The following is a 19,422-nucleotide window of genomic DNA, read 5'->3' on the forward strand; positions in this document are numbered from 1 at the left end:
TAGAAGAAGGATAGCTCTTTCAGAAAATATGAAAAACCCAAGGTTGATTTTAGGTTGACCCATTTGACCTTTTTTGAGTCCTCATGTAAAATCAATTGGTGCGACTTTTTGTTCGTTTTGTGATGCACGGTCACAATTGACTGCGTTGTAGGAGCATTTAAAACTTAATACGACAAATGATCTGTGTTTACACTGCATTTTTGAAATTTGGATAAGGATTTCGGTAGGAGTATTTTCACACAGAATACATGAGATTTTTACAGCTTCCCGACAGGAAAATGCTACAAATACAACAAATAAGTACACCAAAAAAAAAAGAAAAAAAAAAGAGACATCCCAAGCTCTCAATGTATGAACATCCTTGCGTAAAAAAGTACAAATCAAAAAATCAAAAAAGGGAACTATAATATTAATAAGCCAGTTCGAAGTTACATTTTGTGCATTAGTAGATAAAGGTCATCCGAAAGAACTAAACGCACGATACATAGAGCTGTAATAATCAATGTCATGGACGGTGTCTGAACTGTTTCTTTACGCTGCAGTCAAAAAACATTTTTTAAACATTCACGTGAGCTCGTTATATAGAATAAAAGCAAGTTGTATTACGCCAGTGGGTGATATTTAGCTTTACAATTACTCCTTCGTTTCGATGGTTTAAATTCGGGGTCATTTTCATCATTGCTGATTGCGAACTGGTTTGTTACTATATCGCTTCCACTACATGATCGTTTTCTGCCGACCACTTAATTCAACAATGCATCGCTGAAATTGGCTCTGTATCGGCTAGCCGAAAGCATTGTACCTTGTTAGAGCTACATTAAAAATAATTCTTTAACATGACCCAGTATTTACATGGGCCGGAAATAACTCGTTGTGCATTTGTTTGTTTATTTTCCAATTTTTTTCTTTCTTTTTCTTTGCAACAGTTGATAGCTCTTATGGCAGCCAGCATTTGCAGACAAAGAAATAACATACTGCTCCGGAATAAAGGACATACACCTTGTATTCCGAAGGAAACCCCCACCCCCACCCCCTGCCCCCCTCCCCCACCCCCAAACCCCACCCGAAAGAAAAAAATCTACCGTAATTTTGGCTAAAAAAACAAGGAAAATCGGATTTATCAATTAATATTTCGGGAATAACTTATAACTTTTTACTCTCAAAAGCATATTTTCCTATCCTTGAATACAAAAAGAGCCAATATCTATGACGTGTTTTTAACTTATACCAAGTGGCAGTTTTACTCCTACCAGGACCTACCTGTCTAACAGGTTCTGGTACTCGATGCAGGCAGCAGGCCTGGACGAGAGACACCGCTGTGTCCAGTGAGATACGATGACCCACCGACACGAATATTGGATTGGAGGACTTGCTACAGCTTCTCACGGCCTGTATCAATTAGGGACAAAAAAAAGGGATAAAAACGATGATTAATGTAAGCATCAAAACACATTCCGTCACTCTTCTCTTTTATCTTTATCAGCACATGAAGTACATGGCAGATGTTGATTAAAAACGGAATCCCATTTCTTTTACAAAATCAAATAATGCACGACAAGTGATGTGCCAACTGTGCTGTTTTCGAGTTGCCCGTTAGTTGCCCAATACCACCTACCGCGATTTAACCCGTTGAGGACAGACTGATTTTGATGCAACACGCATTTCCCATAAACACTTGCCCGAGTATGCTCGGGACTTGTCTTCAAAACTGCCCTGTAGATTTTCTTGGTTCCTGACCTCGGTATAGATGCTACATGATGTGTATAGATATGCTTTTAAGTGTTTTGGAGCAAAAGTCCCAAGTCAAACAGGTAAACGGTCACTGATCTTTGGCTATAATGATATTTTCAGGCTAAACTTCATCTAGGCATGTACACTAGGAAGCGTAAAAACAAATACGAAATCACTAGGGATTATAATGAAGTGTCGAAAGTAACGGTCAAAGGCCAATGTATTTAGAAAACACATACACACACACAAACACACACACACACACACACACACACACACACACATATATATATATATATATATATATATATATATATATATATATATATTATACGTTTTGGAACTTTCCACGTGTTGGACTTCGAATGTTGTAATTATAAGAAGAAAGAGAAGGTCTATCATTGAAGGTCTATCAAAGAAGAAGGTCTATCATTGTCTTTACACTGACGAAGGTCTGAGGCAGACCGAAAATTATGTAATAAAAAACTTCTCGTTGGATCCATGGCGTACTTGAGACTCTTTCTATATATATATTTTTTTTTTCATCCATGGCCGTCCAGAGAAGCGTACGGATATTCTAGACTATGAGCCCACTTCCAAAATCCACAGACGAACCCATACAGGAACCGCAAAAACGAATTACTTGCTATCTACTTTAGATTACGCCTACTCTATCAATTACCATTCAAGGGGTACTTACAGTTTAAATCAATCACTATTTCATTATCTTGCGATAAGTGTGTGACTCAAGCTTGCTAGAGTAAAACGATCATATCCCTTCATCTCACATCGTTTTCATTTTTTTTTAAAGGGATCGTATAGTTTTGGTTCAGACCTAACTTCAGGTTTCTAGCATTTTTGGGGTGAGATGATGAGAAACCTTCCCAAGAGGATTTGATGAAAATTGATTTTGAAATGGCTGAGATATCCAAAACAGAGCGATCCTAATAAAAGGTGGGACCCACCTATAATATTACGATTGCTTTGTTTTACTTTGTTTTTGGATGTCTCAGCCATTCCAAAACCGATTTTCATCAAGTAAGCTTAGAATTCCTCTTATAATGGCATGGTCCGTACTACTGTATTGCATAAGTGTTTTCTTGATATCTTGCAAAAAGTTAAAAGCACAATTCTCATCTCCACCAGTACGATACCATCCCTATAATATTTCAGAAAGCCATTTTTGTCAGCTTGAAAAGGCCTTATAGGACCTGACCTTATATTTTCTCAATCTCGACGTTGTGCTCTTCACTTTTCACTGGGTTGTCATTCTTGGTTTCATTTCATTTATTTGACAATTTTTTTTTTTGTTCATTCTCAGGGGCTGCTTATAACGCCACACGCTTTCGAGCTACATTTTGACAACGACGCGAATATTTTCTAGAATATTGCAACAAAGACAAAATAATATCAGTGTTTCCAAGAATTCAAATTCATGGAGACGTCTTGGGATCCCATCAACATATCACATAGCTGACCAGGCAAATAGTGACACAGGCTTCGTATTATTATTTTCTGCTCAAAATTATTGTGTCACTGTTTCTCCCGCAAGCCCACTGTCTCACATCATTGTTGTGCTCTGTACGTGACATGAGGCGCATGGAGATTGGTTCTTGTTTGTGTATGACACTGCCCTAGAGATAAGTACGCCGCTCTCTCAAGGTTTCGATAGCTGAAGAGTTTTGTTCAATTAAAGTTCTTGCTGTGCGTTGGGCGGGGAGGGATAAAGCGAATATTGAATGACTTCCATCGACGAACATAAGGCATGTTTTGTAGCTCGCAAGATGTTAAAAGACAGGCATGAGAGTATGTATTTACGAAAGGCAAGTCAAATGATAACATTTACATGCATGTGAGCAATGACTCTGTGTTATTTACCGCATCATCAAGAAGAGTGAACGGCCACAAATATTATCTGCGGAAGTATGCGACTAAACGCCTACAGAAATACTGCGAGAATGCACTCTATTGGAGCCTTTTGATTGATGGATGCAAGGCGCGGACAACTCGCAGTGATACATGAATACTTCGATCATAAAGAAGCCTTTTAAATGATACATGAAGGCATGGAACAAACACATATAAGCACACACACACAAACACACACACACACACATTAAACAACAACAGAACAACTGAGGCAGTTGTCAGAAGTGGTTACATAACAACTGCGTAACATCTGTCGGTGTAAGAGCAAGCCAATGAAATGTCATTCCAAAATTACGCGGCAGACGGAACTGGAAGATTTTGCTGCAATGGGAAGCGAGTACAACCCACTGGCAACATCAGGACCGAACATACACGGCATGCAGTCATGCACTGGTCAACATCAGTGTGTGAGCAAATTATCATCCCTCGGAAAGGAAAGGGTTAATCTTGAGGTGAGAGTAAAACAGAGAGGAAGAGACAGAAAGATACATACAGTAGGACCTCGATTGTCCGGCCACGTCGGGACCGGCGGGCGTCCGGATAATCGAGTTGGCCGGATTCGAGAGATATGCTCAAATACAGCACTTCTATAGCATATCATGCTAGGGGTATACACATGTTATCACTCATTCACTAATCGTATGATTATCTGCATGGCATTGTCATGTTTTACCCTTCGGAAACTGATACAGAAATAAAACGAAATACAAGTAAAATATTCCTTCATGTATTGTTTGTTTGATTGATATTGACCGACAAAGAGATCAATATTGCGACTCGTTGAATACTGCCGCTGCATTGTATTGTAACCACTACACTGTACACTCAGTGCCAGTGACAAGCGCGGCACTAGTCATTGACATCGTCTCATGAAGTGACTTAAAAGTTACAGTCCGCTGCGATGATTGGAATATGACCCGTCGTGTATTTGCACGATAATGGTTGAACATGTGTTTGTTTTGAGTGAGATTTGGCACTGAAAATACATGAAAACATTTTTTTTAAATGTAAGCCGATCGAGGTCCGGATAAAAGAGAGTCCGCATAATCGATGGCCAGATAATCGAGCTCCAACTGTACTAATACGAATGTCTTCCTTTTCTATCGTGGACAGCTTAGGACAGTACAACACTGTGAAAGGAATAAGATGTCAACCATTTGATATCAACACGCATTTTGCTGCCAACTCTACAGACCAAACATCATTCTGATGCACAGGATCAAAAATCATGATATTCCGAAGAGAACAAGTCATAGATTTATCTCCTTATTTGGGATGACAAACCCCATACACTAAATAATATCGCAAGAGCATAGTGGTTGGCAGTAGGCTCTGGCGAGGTAATATAATGTCTGATCACTTATACATTTGCATCTCTGAGGAAGAATAAATAAATCACCGTAAAAAAAGGGAATACACCATAGTAAAAACAAAAGTCCGTAAGACTAAAATTGAAAATGGTTGATAGACCGTGCCCTTCCACACTGTGCAATCAAACGTCACATCACAAAGACGCAACTTTGTGGAGGAGATGACACGTTTTCCCCAGCAGACAGACAATTCATACTGATAATGATAATGATAATGAATAACATTTATATAGCGCTTAATACTGATGTTTCTAAGCGCATCAAATCGGGGAAAAATAATATATATAACGTAAAAACAAAATACAGCATTATGTACATATTATGATAACGACAGCAACAACAACAACAGCAAAATTAAGGTTGTGTAAACAGATGAGTTTTCAACAATGACTTAAACCTATCAACATTTTCAGCGTTACGAATATAAAAAGGGAGTTCATTCCAAAGAAGTGGGGAAATAACTGAAAAGGCCCTATCACCATAACGTGTACAGGTGCGGGGACCACGTGATAATTGGAGAGCGGAGGAAGAACGAAGAGAACGGGTTGAAGTGGAGGAGCGGAAGGAAATTAAATCTTTAAGATAAGATGGGGCAAGATTATTTCATATCTTGTAAACAATAAGGAGGATTTTAAAAGTGATACGTTGATGGATGGGGAGCCAGTGGAGGGATTGGAAAACTGGAGTAATGTGGTCAGATCTTTTTGTAAGGGTCACAAGCCTAGCAGCTGTATTTTGAATTCTTTGAAGTGGTGCAGTACTTGAAGCAGGGACTGATGACAATCTTCCTAATGGTCGAAATCAACACTTAAAATATGAATCTAGAATATTTTCATATTTTCCCAGTAATCAAAAGCTGCTCTACATTGAAATAAAGAACGACAAAAAACAGCGACAGGCTTGGATGTGTTGGAAGTTCTATTGTTAGTCACAGGGGAGGGGCGCAGTTTGAGTCACATACCACGGTGTTGGGCTAGCTACCTTCCGGCTTCTTGGCCACATAGTATCTTTTTAAAGTTCTGAAATCAGCTGTCGAGTATATACAGACGGTATTATTTCGCTGTCTACTGAGGCATTAACCTTCGCCGATGTCTCATATTCAGCAATGATCCACGCATATCAAGGCTTGCATCTTTCAACTCTCTGTTCGTGTAGAAGTAGCTCGCATCCAGCGCGTCTGCTTCAGTGGATGCTGAGCATATACTAAGGAGGCGATCCGCGATGAAAATAATGATGTGAAGGTGTATTATAATGAGAGTTGAGGACTTCTCGAGCGTTTTACCAAATCTTCGAGATGTGAGACGAAATTAGATATAACACGTTAATGCACATTGACAAAGCTACCTGTTGCACAGAACAAAAGTCGGCTTTTAACTCTCATTCTCCCATTTTCTGAAGGACAGAAAATATCATGCACACACACACACACATACACACAAATAAAGACACACACACACACACACACACACACACACACCCTCACACATACATAAAAACGACTGGTCATCTATTGAAGCTGCATTGGGTAATCATGGTATATACATTACCACAAAGCGAAAAATAACAGAAACATAGTCAGAACGTCAGCTGCACAGGGCAGCATCTTCCAAGAACTGTACAAGTACAATACACGAGACAACGTATAACTTTGTTTTCTTTTATGACAGTAATCTCACAGAATTAGGCCATGCGATCTATTTGGGCGATGTTGCGGATTTTACGTTAGTCCCTTGCCTACTCGATAATTACGACGAGGATGCGATGATGAACAATCACCATTATTATTATTATTATTTATCGACGTTATTATTACATAAAATCATTAGCATCATCATTATTAGTACCATAAATTTCTGGATATTTTTCTCGAAATATTTGAGATCAACGTATCATTCATCTTCCTTGGTTGGCGGTGAGCAGTAACTGCGCTGTTCTTTTTATTCACGTGCTGGAGGCGTCCTTCTCTTTCATTTAATATCAAAAGTCATGCTGTTATTGACAATTAATCTGGTAATGCTATATATTATACTTTCATTTAACTTGTAGAATGATATGGCCTTATTTTCCGATGGCATATTACTTGATAGCCTCTTCAATACTAGCATTGTTTTTCCACAGGGCTCTGCCATTACCGCAACATTAATTGCCAGGTACCCATCTTTTACACTTGGGGTCGAGAGGGGTAATATCGTCCATGAGTCATTGCATCTTGTCCACGGACGTAAGCGCTTGGGCGGACTCGAACTCGGGAATTCCGTTTCAAAGCCCAGAGTCCTATCCACTGTACCATAGTGCCCCCATGACACGGCTTCAACATCTTCTCAAAATTCTTATCTTTCTTTGACAGTTGCACAGCTGAGGTATGTATACTCATCTAAAGATGACTGCTATACCTTTCCACCATGTATCATATACTTTAAAGGCCACATAGTAACTGGAAGGCATTAGAGGCAAGGGCATATAGGTTTGAGGACAACGAAATTCCACATGTCAATATGCCCACCTGGCATTTGTGCAAAAGCTACCTTTTTGACAATGCCATGTGGCTCATTTCTTTTTGCATTCCAACGAATATATTTGACGAATGAACTCGAGGCTAGCTTGTGACGGTACAGAACCGCCAATGCTGAACCACTCGCAAGCTTATTCACCCACTTGCCTTTGTATACTAGTCTTGTTTGAGCTGCAACGAAGTGTCTGATATAAATCGCGGCCAAATCTCGAGTAGTTCCTGTCGGTTTGCAACTACAAGGTCTTTCAAAGATCTCCTATTGATATCTGCCTAACTGGGGCTGAAATTCACCAAGATAATTCGAGTTTGCAGACAGATTGCTGTGAGATCATTGAATTATTGGTAAGACCATTAGGCGCTCGTTGAAAGATCGTCGAGTATCCATTGAGAGCTCGGTTTCCTCAGAAACCACTGGAAGACTGCTTTGACTCACACCAAAATGTGATAGAGACCATGCCGACCATAGCCTTTTTCCAAGGCCATCTCGCTGTATGGTGGTGAGCGAATAGGGCGACCGAAGTGAGCTCAGCTCGCGTTGTCGCGCTCGTGCGGCTTGGATCGCTTCGCTCCCCGATATAGCAATCATACAGCGAGAACGCCTTGACAAAAGGCTATGCCGACCATAGCATTCGCTGGGGAAAAAATCTACGAAAAATCATGGAAGACCTTGGGGATCATTAAGTGTCCACTAAAAAATAAAGAAAAAAAAACACTACTGCTAAGACAGATAGGTATAGGTCAAACGTTTTTGAAAGCGAGGTGATGTCTCAATCGGGCTAGCCTCTGTGGCATGGCGAGAAATAAGGAAACCATTTGAAGGCATGTGCATTCATGCTATAGTGAACAACGTGACAGCATGTTCTTGCACGTGATCTGAACACCGCACGTCACAAAACTATCCGCTCTGCATGAAGCTGGCCGTTTATCAAACCGAGTCTTCCAAAAACGTCCTTGAAAGCTTTGCGTTCCGTTCCGTCCAGACTTTAGATGAACGGAGATGGTATAAGCTTGTTTACTGTCTCCATAATCAGCGATGACGATTTTGACTGCCTTGCTTTTATCACCCTCCCCCTTTTTACAGCACTTTTCAACAACACTTTCCGCCCACAATATCTCATCTCTCGAATCTCAGCACAAACTGTTCTGCTGATTCATTCAGCGTCTTAATATTCTTTGTCAGATCAGCATGCTGTCAAAATAAAAAAATAAATAAATAAATAAACAAAAACACGCACACACATGCGCGCACACAAACACCGGGGTCCCATTTCAATTGAAAAACAAAACAAAAAACAAACAAAAAATGTATTGACAGCTACTCTTGCTGGAATGACACTTGTCATAGTAACGACAAGAATCTAGCTTCCTGATTGGCTGTTGCTACGGGAATTTGCTATTCCAGCAAGAGTTGCCATCCTAACATCTTTTATGAAACGGGGCCCTGAACACGTCATGATGATACTGAATATTATATTATAGGTACTCCGAATTCCTTCTTGTTTTTGGTCTATTTTCTTTTAGTCTTTATCATCCAGGCTGCGTCTTTTTTTTTTCCTCTTCACCTCCAGACAGTTCCTCAGGCGATAATAACATTATTCTTATATCTGAGTTTTAGTGATCTGTCGCGCACGCAATCCAATTGCTCTCGTCCAATTCATTTTGTCTCTACAGCCATTATATTTATATGAGAATCAATATACGATATGACGCACAGATAATATGTCTTAACTCCTTGAACTAGGTCAGGATTTTTTTTTGGGGGGGGGTGGGGTGGAGAGTTGTGGATCTTTTTCTTCGAAAGGCGAATTTGTATCATTTTTTGCTTCTGTCGTGTGCGTGCATATGTGTGCCTCATTAATGATGACTCTTTCTTTTTATTTAATCATCTATTCATTCATTGAAGTAAAAAATTTGCTCTCGGCTTACAACTGTTTTTCAGTATGTCAGTTAAATGACGCTTCAATTTCAAACTCGGCGCCAATATGTTCTTTAAAAACAACAACACACAAACAACTCTTGCCTGTCTGCGTAGATCCGAATTCATTATTGAATCATTTACCATGCGTGCTCGACTCTTACCTGCCCCCCCCCCCCTCCCCCGCATTCCGAATTACACTGTCCAAGTGATAATTTTCGTGGTGCATAGAAATTACTTGTGAGGATTTGATGTTGTCATGCTTTCCAACAACTTTCTTTACTTATATCGTATGGTTTTTATGGTATATAGTCAGAAACATTTTGTACTAAAAATCCATAAAATAGATAACAAATAAATGAGAACAAATACATGTACATGTATAGACATAGATATCGAGAAAGAGAAAGAGAGAGAGAGAGAGGGAATTATAGCTGGGATGCAAATGTGGACATCTCATGGGAAAATCAATATACCTTCATGTGATTTCAGATGACAGAAAGGGACGTTTACTTTCCAGATAAACCTTCGCGAGTCAAAATTCCCCAGAGTACAAAATTACAGGGAAATTGAATCAATTTCTGATTGATTTTTGTCTCATTGCGGATCTCTGATGCATATAGTGTCTGATTGAAGAGTCAACAGCATAATTTTTTACTCTTGACTTATTTTCCTTATCCTGACTTGAAACTTAAAGGCGCGCGCATACGCACGCACAAACACATACACACACAGACACACCCAGACACACACACACGCACACACGCACACACACACACACACACGAGGGTGCATACACAAATGACTTCTGCTTTCTTTCTTTGGTCATCCTACGTGTCATGTACTATGAAAGAAAATAATTGCACACTCCGTGCTTGTACCAAGAAGATAACACTCGTTGGAGACATGATAAGAAGCCTGAAAACATGGGGTGCTGTTCGTTATTCCGAAGGTTCGTTATTCCGAAGGTTCGTTAATCCGAAACACACAAATTCCCCATACCTAGAGGTTCGTTAATCCAAAAATGAACTAGATATATCGCTATGGCTACTGATATGCCTCCGCCATAATGCAAGGTTCTCCTAATAGGTCTATAGTACAATGTCTTGACAATGTGTGATGACAGTTTCACACAATTGGCAAAATATTAAAATGACAGGTTTGACACAAATGTGCTGAATGTTCACTTTCCTAGAACTAGGTTCAATTGGATGAATGATTAAAATGTCAGAGTGCAGGTATTTGGGGAACTGATGATTTTTACTTGACCCTTGACCCTTTTATAAGTTTATGCATTGAGTAATTTTCAAGGTATTGGGAAAATGTATAATTTCAGTATCAAATGGGAAAATAGCATTATCTAAACCTCGCCTTTGACCTTTGACCTCACAGTTCCAAACAGAATCACTATTAGGTTGAACATGCATAAATATGTAAGTTTCATGATGATACCTTGAGTTACTTTCGAGATATGGAGGAAAAAGTGCAATTTAGCACTTTCACTTGACCTTTGACCTTTTGACCTTTGACCTTTTGGCAAGAAACTTTCCCAAAAATATATAATGGGTAATACATGCCATACATCAAGTTTAAAAAAAAAACCTTCAGACATATTGCATTTTAAGGAAAGTAGTGATATTTTGAGGAGTTGACCTTGACCTTTGACCCCCTGACCTTTGACCCATGACCCCCAACTTCCCTAGATAATCACTGCCCATCGGTACAAGCATATACACTAAGTTCCATGAAGATACCTTGAACCATTTGCGAGATATGGAGAAAAACATGAAATTCCAAATTTTTTTTCACAAAATAACCTGTGACCTTTGACCTTTGACCCTGTGACCCTAAAATCCACACAAAGTATTATCCCTCAAGGATATACCCTCATACCAAGTTTGATGTAAAACCACCACACGGTTCTTGAGATATCGACAAAAACAAAACGGGACGGACGGACGTACGGACGGACGTACGGACGTACGGACGGACGGACGGACGGACGACCCGAAAACATAATGCCTCCGGCCACTTCGTTGCGGAGGCATAAAAAAGGGTTCGTTAATCCGAACATTTGTGGCGTTATTCCGAAGGTTCGTTATTCCGAAGATTTGTTAATCCGAAAATGAAATTCGGAATAACGAACCTTCGGAATAACGAATCTTCGGACTGACGAGCCTTCGGAATAACGAACCTTCGGAATAACGAGCTGTAACCGAAAACATGATACCTGCAGCAGACCAACAATTCTCAATTATGATTGCGATAATGACAATGATGATGATGGTGATGATGTTGATGATGATGATATGTATAAAACTAATCATCATCTGAGAGTAATAAAAATGATTATGATAAGAAATAGTAAATTAATTTTATTCTTAACAATCTTCTTACGGACCTGCAAATGTTGTCTTCATTAGTAGATTCCATGTGCTTATACACAGTGTAAAAAAAAAAAAACACCAAACAAACTAGAAATGTCGCTATGGCGACTGGTATGCCTCCGTCATTATGCATGATTCTCCGAATAGGTCTTATAGTACATCTTGACAATGTGTGATGACAGTTCTACATAATTGGCAAAATATCAAAAAGACATGTTTGTCACAAATGTGTTGAATGTTCACTTTTCTTGAACTAGGTCTAATTGGATGAATGGCTATGCATTATTTTTTAAGAGAGCATGTAATATTTGGGGATATGAGGACTTTTACTTGACTTCTGACCCTTTTATAATTTTATGCACTGAGTAATTGTCAAGGTTTGGAGAAAAAGAGTAATTTCTGTATTAAATAGTAATTGTTAGCATTTCAACCTGGCCTTTGACCTTGACCTTTGACCCTATGACCCTAAAATTCCTAAGAAAATCACTGTTCAAAGACAGAACATGCATAAATATGTACTAAGTTTCATGATGATCCCGTAAGCCACTTCCGAGATGTGGAGGAAGAAGTGAAATTCAGCACTTTCACTTGATCTTTGACCTTCTGACCTTTGACCTTTTTGGCAAAAAGACTTCCCAGAGAATCTCTATTGGGTAATACATGTACAAACCAAGTTAAAAAAACAACAACATGCAGGCATGGCATAGATATGAGGGAAAACGGAAAATATTGAAGAGTTGACCTTGATCTGTTACCCCTGACCTTTGACCCACGACCCCGAAATTTCCTACATAATCACCGCCAGTCATTACATGCATATGTATTATGTTCCATGAAGAAACCTAGAACGATTTCCGAGATATGAAGAAAAACATGAAATTTTAACATTTTCACTTCATCTTTGACCCTTGACCTTTGGCCTCATGACCCAAAACTCTCAACAGAGAATCTTTGATGGGTAGTACATGTATACACTAAGTTTCAAGAAAATATCTTCAGTCAATGCATAGATATGGAGAAAATAGTGAAATTTTGAGCATTTGACATTGACCGTTGACCTTAAGCATCTGCACCAAAAAGTTGATAGGCACAACTTCACCCCCTCATACATGTACATGCCAAGTCTTATTAGGATGTCTCTAATAGTCTTTTAATTACGCAGTCCACAAAATTGATTACGGACGGACGGAAGGACGGACGGACGGACGGACGAATGGAAGGACGGGCAACCCGAAAACATAATGCCTCCAGCACCACTTCGAAGGTATAAAAATACAGAATAGACGACATAGTAAAACAATCTTGAATTGAAAAAGCAGACGAGCACGCAGCGACCGGTCAGTGATACGAATATTGCCACGTAGAGGGCGCTACAGCACAATAGACGTCAGCTATATACAATCTTGGCTGAAAGGCACACGAAAAGAAACTGTATACACCAGGTAGGGGCAATTCTGAAATAAGCAAAATCCTAAAACAAGGAAGTGCACAATAATATATCACCACTCCCTGATGAATCATACTTCGAATAGTACAAACAGCACACAATGATGGTAGAATATTTGCTATCCTTTACCTTTAAATAAACATTTGACCATCAAAATTACTCTGTCATAGGACGTATGTAGTAGGAGTTATGCCAGCATTTATGTACCATGATGTGATGAGTGCTGTTGTTGGTGTTTCTTTTTCTTTCTTTCTTTCCTTTTTTTTTTTTGGCCTGTGTGCGTGTGTGTGTGTGGGGGGGGGGGGGGGGGGGGGGGCAACCAATCAAAATTCAAAGTTATTAGCTTCCACGATGAATCACCTATATCTACAAACAAGGCATCTGTGGACAGGCTGGTCTTAACACCCATCAAAATTTTAACTTCTTTATTTAACAAGAAAAACAGAAAGGAAGCGAGAAATAGAAGAGAAATACGGAGGTGAAAACATTTCTGCTGTCCTCAAGTACACCCATGCTTTGGCGCTGCACAAACGATCGTGTTCTTAACACTTTAACACGTAAACCACGAAATACCAGCTTGTTGTCCCGTAAAAAGTGCTGAGCACTAAACCAATGTAGAAATCATAAAGTTCTTTCATCACTCTTCGCCCGGAACTATTTAGATAATATTGCCAGATGAATAAAAATTTAAAAAGACAAGCGCAGAAGGATCCTTTGTTTACTCACGCATTCCCTTCTCGTATGATTTAGCAAAGTCTTGAAATGTACAAGGGAGGAACAAAACAAAACAACATTCCTGGTTTATCCCTTTGTGGACTGATGACCAGTTTTCTGAGAGTTTCGTGAGACAAAAAGAAGAAGGGGGTGGGGGTAGAGAAAAGCGTACCTACAGCATCCGTGGTGTGGACGTGCACAAAATGCATGCTAAACTGTCACTGCCTTAAAGGCGCATTCCTAATCTTATGGCATAAACCATTTTTATATATCTGCGTATAATGACGTCATTATCGAGTCATTTGTGCCGCGCCCCACGCAAATCAACAACGTCTACAAGACAAAATCAAATTGAATTGATGCTCCCACCTTCGAAAAACTTCCCCTGTTCACTGCAATCAACACAAAATAGGCTTGATCGATTTGTGTTCAATTTTCCCTGCTCGGCCTGTGAAATCCGTTAAAAGCGTCATGCTGACCTCTGACCTCTGAATAGTCATCAGTGAACTCTGACCCCTGGCCGTGTACATACGACATGGACAGTGATTTATAACTTTGATACTATACTTTCCCGGGTGTTTGATCCTGTTAATTATAATTGAGGAGATAGGACGACTGTACAAGGAGACTTCCACAAATCAACATCCATAAAGACGTGAAATCGGGATACACCATAGTTTTCCCACCGGATATGACGTTATCACTGTCGTGGTCGTATGCCTTTCTGCGATCACGACAGTAACGTATGACCAGGGACTCAAGCAGGGAGGTGGTCCCATCTCCCCGGTATGACGCAGCACACTGTACAAACGAATAGCGCTTAACGTACACGATTGTCACTGATCTCAGCGCCACAAACCTGTTCACTACACGTACCACTTTCATATTTGGCACCACCCGCGACGGGGTCATCCGATGAGACCGACACCCACGAGTCACATGGCCCACGAGTTCGACATTGAAAAAAGGTTCATGAGTCATACAGCTCAAGAGTCATATACAGCCCATGAGCTCGACACTAGGTAAATGGGCCCATGAGTTCGACACTACGCAAACAAGGCCCCGAGTCCGACACTATAGGCTAAAAGGCCCATGGGTCAAACACTACAGGCAAACAATGCCCATGAGTCCGACACTATAGGCAAAAAGGCCCAGGAGACGCAGCGCTGCGTAATGAGTGGCAGACTTGTGGGCCTTACTTGGCTAGTGGGCTGTATGACTTGTGGGTGTCAAACTCGTGAATGACGTGCACACACCATGCGACAGGCAAGATTAAAAATCGCGGACAAAAGACAGAAAAGACATCCCTCTCGGTTGCTATCGTTATCATACCAGGCATAACAAATAAACATAATATCATAATTTTGTATTTTGATATGTAACCTTCTATACTTTCTTTCTTACCTATTTATAACTGGTCCCCATGGAAGACCAGCGGCACCATAAAAGTGCAGCTGATTATGGGCTATCCAGCCGTTATCTTCATCTTGAAGGCAAAAATATCACTGCATCAGTGAGTCAATCTTGTTCTAAAATCTCACCCCGTCAAGCATCATTAGTGCACCATTTTTCACAGGACGGTCACTCCATTTCCTGGGATATAAATGTCCTCTTCTTTTATTATTTTTTCTATCCTTGACCCTTTTAGACACGCGGTAATCCACTTTCAACTGTGAGTCAATATACATTTTCTTTTTGTATTTCTTTAATCATGTTAATCATCAAGCTTGTATGGCACTAAGACATTAGGCAGTATCTATATCCGTAAAAATAAATGAGTGCACCGGAAAAGCTTCAAATATAGAAAACAAAAATGCATGTATGACTTGTACGACGCGAAGAATATTTGAATGTGCATATGACCACAATTTCTCATCTTTCATTCTTGGATGAAAAGCAATATAAAAGAAAAAAAAAACTTGTATTAGGTAACAGTAAGTAAGGACTACCTAAAATTGGGAGTATACCTGATACGTTAAGGCTGGAGATTATTTTCTTTTAATCTGTGAGATCTTTAAAGAATTTCAGATGTACACATATAATAGGACAAATTCCTGTACGTGACCTAATTCCATTTTCAAACTCCTTAACCCTATAAAAAAAACACTTTTTCTTGTGTTTGTGTACAATTTCTAACGAACTCGCGACCACTTCGAGCAATCGTATGGTCTGGTTGTTCACGTAATGATAATATTCTATTGCTCATCAGCATTCGGGAAATCGGTCCGTTAATTTCCAGCTTCCAGCGACTCCTCGTTTTGTAAATTCATGACTTCCGGATGCCACAGATATGTCATTCAACCAATCTCATTCTCGTATATGCCAAATTACACGTGACATGGCCTCTTAGAGGGATGGTACAGTTTCGATAGAGATGGGGCTACAGGTTTCCAACATTTTTTTGATGATGATTCTTTTTTTTTTAAGATAATGAGAGACCTCCTATGAAATATGAAAAAGCATATAATCTAAGAGGAATTCAAAGTTTAGGGTTATTTGATGAAAACTGGTTTTAAAATGGCGGAGATATCGAGAACGAAGCAATCCTGGATAAAAGGTTGAACCCACCTTTTATCAATATCGTTTTGATTTACTTTGTTTCTTTCATAAAGTGGTTTTGAAGTATCTTGCATGAAATGAAAGGTTGAATCCCCAACTCGGCCAATACTATACTATCCCTTTAATCTGATGAGACGTTCCGTCTTTCCTCCGTCTTTCCTGTCTTGATGTTTGTGTGCTTGTTTGTTTGTTTGTTTGTTTGTTTGTTTGTGTGTGTGTGTGTGCGTGTGTGTGTGTGCGTGTGTGAAATCAAGGTTTTCTAACGCTTCTCCTTCTCCAAGCAAACACTTGATGAATTCGGTGAAATAGCGGCGCCAATCAATCAGTGATGAATCGAACGCCAATCGTACATCTATATGATGAAGTTGCGGTCTATTGGACTGATAAGTCAAGCCCCCAGTCCACTGACCATCGGAGGCTCATCTGATCCCCAAAATGCCACAATGTCGGCGTTCCTATTAGTCCGATGAAATTTGTTCCGACAATTAAGCTTCAGAGACTCTAACCGACGCTCACCGAGGGCGATGCCAATGCCAAAAGAGCTCCAGAACGAAGACTCAAGCTGACCTGTCTGATGACCGTTTAATCGTCACAAATTCAACAGACTGTCATAGGATGTCGGCTGGACACGTCTGATAGTCGCCTAACACAAGTCTAACACACATCGAACACTTATTGGACTGAATCGACACTTATCCGACACTGGGGGATAACATTGCTGCAATATCAGACGTCCTGCATGCTCCAAGGATCCACAATAAGGACCCACGGTATATGAACAGCAATTTGTATATCGTATACAAAAGCTGTGGCTGTTGATTTTTTTTATCCACAACTATATTCACAACACGCACTTTTGCACATGTTTCTGAGACCTATTTTTATTGAAGCCTGTTTAAGACAAAACTACACTAATTAACCATACTAGGGGCGTTCTACATCTTTCACTTTTCGAAAATTAAAGCGCGCACAACTAAACTGCCCCATGGCATTTTGTAAGTTTTGTAATGGAGACAAGGAAAGTGTGCTGGAAGCCAAACAGCATTCCAATAAGTCACCTAAAGGATAACATAATAATAGTTTACTGTGTCCTAGACTGTGTCGCATCAAGAAATACATGTCTGTTTGCTTCGTTTCTATCTGAGAATATGGCTGGACAGCTCGTATTTAGCTGCAATAGCTGGTCTTCCATGGGGTCCAGTTAGATGTAAGGCGGGACCACTTCACCGAGTTAAACACCCTGCTCTTTGCGATGAATGAATGAAGCGGGATCTTTCACGTGCACGAGTTGTGACTCTCTCACACACAGGACTTCCATTTTATGTCCTATCCGAGGGTCAGAGTGTTTTGCCCCTTACTAAGAGGGGATGGTATGATTACACACAACATTGCTCAGTGGGACCCGGGTATCGAACCTGGGTCCTTAGGATCGTGCGGCAGACGTGCTACTGACTGAGCCAACTAACCGCCCTCACTAACCAAGAAGCAGTTTGATACTTCTTGCAAATGGCTAATTCACCCATTTATGTCCCTCTTTGAATATGTTGTAATGCCTGGTCAAACTACTCACAAAATACGAAAGACGCAATAATCATACAACACACACACACACACACGAAAAAAACCAAACAAAACATGGCAAGAGATCCCACAGGAGCTGATATTCGGACTCTGACACGAGTAATCTTAAATGAATTGAGACGGGGTAAACGTTGAAGAAAGGTGGAAGTTTTACAAATGCAAAATGGTATACCATGCTCTAAGTGCTGAATCGCCGTGTTATCTGTCAGACATGTTTACCCGGTCTCGTTCACTACATGGCCACAGAATAAGAAATGAAGTAAACATGGGTGGACATGTGATCTTGCAAAAGCCTGGGCATATCTGGGGAAAGGGAGATTTTCCCACTATGCAGCCCTAATCTGGAACGAGCTCATATCAAACAGGCACCCTCAAAACAAACTTTTACCAATCTTTAATGCAGAAGATAGTGAGAGAGATATAAAAAACGAGCAAATATTGTGCACTTGATTGCCTCCAAATTCCTTTATTCTACACTCTTACTATGAGAATGTTGAGGGAATATATCCTCAAAGCTGCCACTATACGTTGTCTGACACTACTTGTAGCGAAAGTGTTCATGATATTCGATGTCGAAATTCAAAGATGGATGGATGCGGCTCTTCAGGTTCATATATCGCTGGGACACATGTGGCCTTCTTCCACTGAGACTTTTTATTTCCTTCCTCCGTGAATGTGATGGATTCTACACAAGAGACTAATCAAAAGGCGTACTGTACTGACGGCATATATCTGTCACGTCACATGTCGGCCCTTACGGGGAGCACATTGCACAATACTTCGATCTGCGTCTTTTTCGTCACAGTTTGCGAAATCGATGAAATGAAATTGAATCCAGCTGCGCTCTGGTCCATCAGTTCGCAGGTGGACATATCCTTACTTGGGGATACGCTATCTCTGATATATGAGAGGAAAATCCATCCAGGTTCAAATTTCTTCCCTGCTGTGGTTTGTCTTACAACAATAAATTGAAAAGGATTAAATTTCCCATCTGTAGAAACCTGTCGTGAAGGACAAACCTTGACAAGTGCATGTAAATTACAAATCTATTTTTTTTTTTTTATTCTGGTCGGTGGGCTTCCGCAAAATAAACGATGGAATTATTTTAGTTTAATATCAAATTGTGGCAAAGAGGAGCTTTTCCAATGATCTATATTGAGATTGGATAACAGTTCTAAACCAAAAGGGAATGTGATGAAATTAGTGAGTAAATGCCTCTTTTCACAATGCAAAAGTGTCTGACGTTTTGTACGTCACAAAACGTGACCTACTTCATA

At 40.0% G+C, this 19,422-nt stretch overlaps 1 protein-coding gene across 1 annotated transcript in view; it reads right to left on the bottom strand.

Moving 5' to 3' along the window:
• The window catches only part of LOC139732602 (endonuclease V-like), a 76,673-nt gene that overhangs the window by 23,239 nt on the left and 34,012 nt on the right, over positions 1 to 19,422 (bottom strand). The window contains exon 8 of the mRNA XM_071643459.1: positions 1,261 to 1,389. Within this exon, the coding sequence (XP_071499560.1) occupies positions 1,261 to 1,389 (129 nt within the window). The remainder of the gene's footprint in view (positions 1 to 1,260; positions 1,390 to 19,422) is intronic.

Source organism: Diadema antillarum, unplaced genomic scaffold (assembly GCF_040938485.1).
Source record: "Diadema antillarum isolate AM-2024a unplaced genomic scaffold, OU_Dant_1.0 seq00000439_RagTag, whole genome shotgun sequence".
NCBI lineage: Eukaryota > Metazoa > Echinodermata > Echinoidea > Diadematoida > Diadematidae > Diadema > Diadema antillarum.